Source organism: Pinus tabuliformis, chromosome 3_1 (genome assembly GCF_031772625.1).
Source record: "Pinus tabuliformis cultivar Carrire ecotype Pingquan chromosome 3_1, CPIR1, whole genome shotgun sequence".
NCBI classification, from domain to species: domain Eukaryota; kingdom Viridiplantae; phylum Streptophyta; class Pinopsida; order Pinales; family Pinaceae; genus Pinus; species Pinus tabuliformis.
The window spans coordinates 735,798,497-735,806,135 of record NC_142301.1 but is presented as its reverse complement, the minus strand read 5'-3'; the positions used below and the strand labels follow the sequence as shown (position 1 = coordinate 735,806,135).

Genomic DNA, 7,639 nt, shown 5'->3' with positions numbered 1-7,639 from the left:
AACCCTGTGAATTAATTCAATAGTATCATTGCAATTAGTTCCTTGATGATGCCACATAGGCTCATGCATGTGCATTAGATGGTGGATCCAACCCCGTAGACATCTTGGATGCCATGCGAGTTTAGGTGGAAATTGAAGACTCGCATCATAGTGATTGCTAACTCACCATATGTGAGGTGAAATTGATAGTACTCTACAGTCAACTTGGCTATTTGGGATATGATTTCATATATTATCTTGACAATTTCACACATATGGACCTCTCCTATTATGGCATTTGAGCATCCCCGTCAATACATGCAAACTTGAGCTTGGGATTTGGTGGTTAGTTGAATTCAGAGTAGGACCTCCGTAGTAGCTTATAACAAGAGTAAGGTTTCCCAAGCCTCTTTTACAGAGATCATGAATTTGTAGGATCATATATGAAAATTATAGGTTTGAGAGGACCAATTGGCAGCCCACTTAGTAGCCACAATAAAAATTTTGATTGATCAAAAACTTCAACTCTCACGCAATGAGGAGTAACCAGGTATCTTTGGTCTCAATTAGAATATTTGCAGCTTGTTGGTTAGGAAATAACTCTTCCTTCATGAAACTCGGGTAAGTAATTGGAACCCTCAACCTCGGTGAATTACATCATGCAACCTAGGTTATCCCCCTTGAAACTGAATTTGGCAGTCTCTTAGCCAAACTTTCCTACAATGGATGGGCTATTTCAAGGCCCCTTGTCTAGTTTTTTTTTTTGTAAGCTATATTTTTATATTTAATTCAAGATATAATTACATTGCATACTTCTTGGAAGCACTAAGGATCGTTTGGGTCTGCTAAACTTGAAACTAGACCAATGGATGAATCCTAGGATTGAGCTAGAATGTAGAAAAATAAATGCATATTATGTTTTCCAAAACAGGAACAAAACATGGGTTACATGACCTGATAGACAAGCATAAAAATACATAAAACATAAGCCTGAAGGTTGTAATAAAATAAAATATCCAACTAGCATCAACTAGTAAACTTGTAAGAGAAAGCATGTATGAATTATTCATGCTTATGCGTTGGAGAAGCCAGTGTTGCTGAAGGAGGCTAGTCTCAATATTTCAAGAGGAAACAATCAAATTCTTTACAAAGTTTGGTCCATCATCTCATATAACAGACAATGTTCCTCCATTTGTAGCTGAATTTCATCACAATTGGTGTTTCTATGGAATAGGACCTTGCCCAACATCTCCTTAAGTCCCAATATAGCTCCATCGTGAGCGAGTATTGGTTTTGCCTCCCTCTTTCTAAACCTAAGGTTGGTATCCACTTGGATATAGATTTGAGCACGTCTATATCAGAGATGTCCTCTTGCTCCTCGACCAACTGATGTTCAATGTCATCAATTTCTTGTTGGAATGCCAGATAAGTGTGTGATCAATACCTATTTTCCACTGCCTCCGCTATGAATCATGTGAACGTGTTGTTGATCCCATCATGGCCTCCCAGGCCTCATTGAGGATGCGCTCTCTAGAGAGGAATGTTGGGCTAGGATGGGTCTTCGCAGTGGTTTTATAAATCCAAACAAAGGATGAGCACATGACAAGACATGAAAGACCCACAAGGAAGGGAAAAACTAAACGAGGGAGAAACCACTTCACTTGGGCATGGACTCAGCTTGGGGCCATTGATGTGTTATGGAGAGACCAAATGTGTAGAGTTGACTGTGAGAAAATGTCTTGCGAGGTCGAGAATAGAGAGGATTTTAACATGAAAATCCTTCCATGTGTGGAAAGAGAGACTAACAAAATTAACAGTGTGAAACTTAACCAATTGCCAAGAGCTTGTAGTGGTGTTCTATGCGACAAGCTTGAGGAAAGAACACCATTGCAAGCTCTTGACAATTGGTTGGGTTTCACTCTTTTAATTAAGGTACCAAGTCTGGAGGGCTTGTTTTTTTCCCAAAATTCAAAATAGAAACCTGTATAATGATAACCCACTACGCCTAGTGAATGTTGAGCCTAGCTCCAATTATCCCTCCTCTCGAATTCAAAAACATTCTATAGCTTGGAGTGAGTTTATTCCTATGAATTTTGGAAAGCAAAAAGCTTTCAATGAAATTTGTTATCCGAAAAATGTTGTGCATTATGAATTTAATTTGCGTGGGTTTGCTATAGAGTAACATTGACCAAGTACTGATCGTCGTTACTAACAACATGTTGAACCCAAAATTTAGTGTGTCGATTTGATGGATGAGCTTCATTGCATCTGTTGGTGAGTGCATGGGGAGGGCGCATGGAGGCCGATGGGATACCCTCCTTATTACTATCCCTATTCCATCTAGTTGTGATGGGTAAACTCTCCTTTAACGTGCCAGTGGTCACCCCATTAGGGAAGGGCCCCCTAGTTAAATATACATGCATAATACATTTTGTATAATTTTATATGTGTTTTACAAAATGTATACAATATCATTTCCTTGATTTGATATAATTAAGTATAGTTATAGAATAGATAATTTAAATGTGAACCAAAATAATGTGTTGCCTAAAATTATTATAACAACATTTAATTGTCTTTGTGTAACTTTATTTCTCCTCCACATTCAAATTTTACTTAATATATTTTCCTATAATTATCATTAAAAAGACAATTATTCTTTATATCCCAATACAATTCATAAAATATATATATATAAATATTTTATTATAATAAAATCAAATTTCTTAATATACAAACTATATACCATTTTAATTTTGTTTTTGTTATCAAATTTATTAATTATCGTACCATATAGTATTCAATGAAAAGACACAGGGAAAAACTAAAAGGAAACTGATGACCAATAAGATCGTGTGATGACCAATAAGATCGAGAGAAGCGACCATGGAAAATTTTCACATGTTTGTTTATTATTTTTTAATAAAAATTTATACATATTTTTTATTTTTTATTTTGAATAATGAGGTGTAAGAAGAGTATATTTAATTGTGTGGTTAAAGATGTGTTTAATGACAGGTGGCGTAGTTTTCCTTGATAACAGTGATGAGTCAAGCCGACATTCGCGGATAGCAGCCAGAGATGGCTGTCCTCACTGTTGGTTTGACACCTGAGTTTGATAGATTTTGCCACCTTCGGAAAAAAGAAGAAGAAGAAAAGTATATTTAATTGTGTGGTTAAAGATGTGTTTAATGATATTTAAAATTTGGTGAACACTAATTACATTTTCAATAATAAATAATTGTCACATCTAAAAACACTGGCAATTATAATGAGTTTATATTTTTAATCAATAAAAAATTTTCAATATCATATTTTTAAAATTAATTATATAACTTCAATTATATAAAAAAAAAAAATTACTAATTGGTACACAACTTTATTGATTAATATCATATATACCATTATTATTTTAACATCGAATATAATAAAGTCAATAAACGATTTTATTGTTATTTTAACATTGAATATAATAAAGTCAATATACACTCAATAAAAACGATTTTAATGTTATTTTAACATCGAATATAATAAAGTCAATAAAAATGATTTTAAAGATCTAAATTGATTATTGGATAAAATAAAAAGTGTAAAACACATATCAAAACGTTTTTGGGTTATACGTCAAGATCACCTCGTCCTCTTCTTCGCAACCGCATCTGATAGATCGTTGAGATATATCATTTTTTAAAACGTTCCATAAAAATTTTATGTTTAAATTTTTTAATACTATATATTTTTAGAGATAAAAGTTAAATTAAAAACAAGTTTAAAAGTATTTTATTTAAAAGATAAATAGTATTGATTTTTTGCCAAAATTTTGAAGATATTCCAAGTATTTGGTGTCAGTGATTTCCAAATAATAATAAAAAATAGTTATTTTAAAAGTTTATAAAATTTAATAAAATATTTAAATTAATGTAGTAATTTAAAGAACAAATTTGATTGGTCTATTTAAAGCCAGATCTGCTCATTCAACTTGTCCTGACGATGAATCACACTAGTTGGTTCGAAACGGATAGACAAAAATTTCTCCGTGTAATTTTCGCCGAATTTTTTTTGAAGAATTTGATATGGATCACAGAAATCTCAATTCAATAAAAACAAATCTTATAAAAAATGTGTTACAGGATCTTTTCCCAATACCCCCGATCTTTCGAAAACAATGATTCATCGTAAATATCTGGAGCCATTCTCTGGTAAATGGAGGGTAACATCAATGCCATTGGCATCTAACTCCATGCCATGAAAAACTATTAGTTCTGTCCGTGCAGCTCAGGCATGTGTGGTGATGTATTTCATAGATTATGGTTAAACAGTGAGCTTGTATAGTGCACAAGCAAGCAGTCAAGTATTCAAACTCTAACAAATAATTAAAACCTCAAGCCGCATTAGGGTCTGAGTACAGTAACTTACTATGAAAACAGAGTATGCGAAACAGAAAACAGAGAAACACGAGTAATCATAGAAAAACATGCCACTGAGTTTTGTGCATAAGCCATGTGCAATATATGTACACTGTAAATATTGACATGAGGAATGTATTTTGTGCATAAGCCATGTCAACGGCTTATAAGTAAAATGTTTAAACTTGTATTTACAGATAGATTGCAGTGGCTACAGGGTCTTAATCCTGAATAACATGTTTTTTCTAATCTGAACGATTTAAATGTATGGCGGCTTGGCGGATATCCTCGAACTCATGGATGGCGGCTTGCCTTAAACAGCTTCGAGAGATGAGCTTCCAGGTCATCAGGTGTGTGCTTAATATATCTCTCAGAGTGTCCGCCATTTTCCAAAGATCCCCTGAATCTGCCCAAAAAGGACCGATAGGCTGGTATCATCTTCTCTATGATGGACTGCCTAAGCTCCCCTTGGAGCTGCACATCCGGCACCATCCAATCAGAATGCTTCCTGAGCACATCCTCAATTCCATGATTGCAACCCTTGAATTTATCCTTGAGGGCGTGTTGTGACATCTCACTCACAGGAGTCCCCTCATCTCTCAAACAATCGAGGACCTTCATCCAGGCCCCTCGTTCGTAATTCGCCGCATACTGCCTCACCTTGCTTTGATTCTTGGTCAACCAGCCATGCCCTAACAGCCCTAAAAGCTCTGAATCCTTGATCTTCTGGACAATGTAATTAAGATTGTTCATGAGAAACAGGTATGAGAGGGCAACATCCTTGTAGAGCTTAGATGTTGTATCTAACTTACACTGCAGAATGATGATAATCCAGCCCAGTCTCACAGACAGAACAGATGCCGGGCTGCCCTGTTCTTCATCATCCCAATCCTGGTCTTCAAACAACCCCATGAGACCATCAGGCAACGCCTTGGGGATATTCATGGGGGCATTAGCTGTAATCTTCACGAGGGCCTCCTTGTAATCCGACATAAAACTCAGATAATTCATCACATATCTTGTAAGTGGATGAATTGTCCCGCCGGGAATAGGGGTCTTTGACTGCTCCCGGTGGACTGCATTTTCAAATTCTATAAAAATTCCCCGGGCTGCCTCCCCGAGCCGAACGAGGACACCAGAGGCCTGTGTCCTCACGCCTACACAACACTCCTGGCAATAAACGGTGTCTATGTCGGGCATAAGCTTCGATAGAGAATCATACATGTCCAGCACCCCGAAGAGCCTGTCGCTCGATTTTCTGCCCATACATAGTGATTCCCCAAAACCTAGCAACTTCATTGTGGGTTCCTTGGCTACCTCGGCAAAACACAAATCCCTGATGCGGTTAAACCCTGCAAAGATCCCGTGGCAGAGACGTTTCTCGCTTGCGAACAGAACCCTCACCGCAATTTTCATGGTGCGAATCCAGGTCTTGATTTTACTATCAAGAATTGCCCCCTCCGTCTTGTGCAGGTGGCCCTTGCTCAACTGCTCAACGCCAATTTTGTACAGACACTCTTCAATTACAGACTTTCTGGTCAGCCTGTAGATTCGAACGCACTCTTTCCCATACCCAGCGGCCACCATGCGCTCTGCTATGCTGCGAAGATCGTGCTCGGCATCGAGCGGGATCATGTCGATTTCGCAAATCTCGTCGGCGTTAGAATTCCGACCTCGACTCTCACTACCGCTGCCGTTGCTTCCGTCTTCTTCCGTCGACCCGTCGTCCAACAAGCCATCTTCCGGCGCCAAGTTCGGCTTGACATTCGCAGTCAGAATTCGGTGAAAATCCCTCTGCAGGCACACCATCGACATCTCCATGAGCCGCTGCGCGCGCACGAGCATGGCCGAGCTGCTGTCCGTTACCACCAGATTTTCCATCAGATGACGGAGATCGTCCACAGCAGCCAGATACTCGCGGGCTTCTTCTCTTCCGCCGTGGAACAGCAGCTGCTTCTGGGACTTCAAATCTCTTCCAGAGATCACTCTTTCGGCTGAGGCCAATTCGGCCTCCCAGTCGGCGGATGCCCGAGGTGGGAGGCCGGGATTCTGATGCCTCTTGGCAGAAGAGCGGTTGTCGAAGGTGGGGAGGGTTGTGTTCATATCTCTAGTCATGTCATCAGAGGTGCCCAGAGATTTCAGCATATGATATATTCTCCTGCTACTGTTTCTTCTGCCTACCCGGAATGCTTGGGAATCGTCGGATGGGAGAATTCTTGGTTACACAGAAATAATAAAACCCGCCCACAAAATAATTTTGGGTGAATACTCAACTCTCTCTGGTTTTAAACATAGAAATCCTGCGTATGAACCCCAGAATGGAAAATGAGAATGCCTTATCCAAAGCCTAGAAAAACCTTTGATGGTGATTCACCCGCTTGGTTCTCTATTTGAAGACCTCCAATGGTGCGCGTTGCGTAATTCTAGATATGACGATGTTTTGATTGACCAAAATTCTCTTCGCTCCTTGAATTCGGGGGCGCCTCTACTCTATTTTGACTAGACTTAGCCTGTCATTTACGGCAAACAATAAATCCCATGCTATTGGGTATTGAATGCCCTCTAAGAACTTGACGGGACATGCCTGGCCGTTCATATGGATGCCCTGACAACTGCACATACATACATGGACATATATAAGATTCCTATTCCATAGGAATGTCGTGCAGCCTTCGTCTTGATCGCCACCGCCACCGCCACGACCATCACCAGTCCGTAGGAACGCTGGCATATACCATACATGATATGCAACGTATGTATTTAATTAGCATATGGTATATACAACGTATGCATTTAATTGTCATATTAATTTGAATTTGAATTTTGATTTTGAAAGCGAAAGCCTGCTCTTCGTTTTTTAAAATCTAATTTATTAAAATAAATAATTAAATTTCATATATTTAATTAGAAAAAATTAAAAAGTAATACCTTTATTTTATTTTAAAGTATTTACAAATTAAAATTAAAATATGTTTTTTAAAATCTAATGTATTAATTTTATAAGTTTTATATATTCGTTTTATTAATTTTAATTAAAACAAATAATTTAATTTTAGATATTTATTTATTAATTTTACTTGAATAAATAATTATAAAATAATAATAAGTATGTTTATATTTTTATTAAATTTAAAACAAATTCAGATATATATATATTCTCCCTGGGATATTATGATGCTTTTATAATTTAAATAAAATTATACTAAATATTTAATATTTTAAAATAAAAATGTGTTACGCTATAAAAATAATAA

At 37.2% G+C, this 7,639-nt stretch overlaps 1 protein-coding gene across 1 annotated transcript; it reads right to left on the bottom strand.

Moving 5' to 3' along the window:
* Positions 1–4,679: 4,679 nt before the first annotated feature.
* Positions 4,680–6,500, bottom strand: LOC149189429 (exocyst complex component EXO70H1-like). Its single transcript, XM_089410234.1, has one exon. It carries the CDS (start codon positions 6,498–6,500, stop codon positions 4,680–4,682), a length of 1,821 nt encoding a protein of 606 aa, XP_089266360.1.
* Between the last annotated feature and the right edge of the window lie 1,139 nt (positions 6,501–7,639).

What these genes read in the sequence shown, in the direction of transcription:
- LOC149189429 (XM_089410234.1), bottom strand. Translation starts at nt 6,500, where the DNA reads ATGACTAGAGATATGAACACAACCCTCCCCACCTTCGACAACCGCTCT.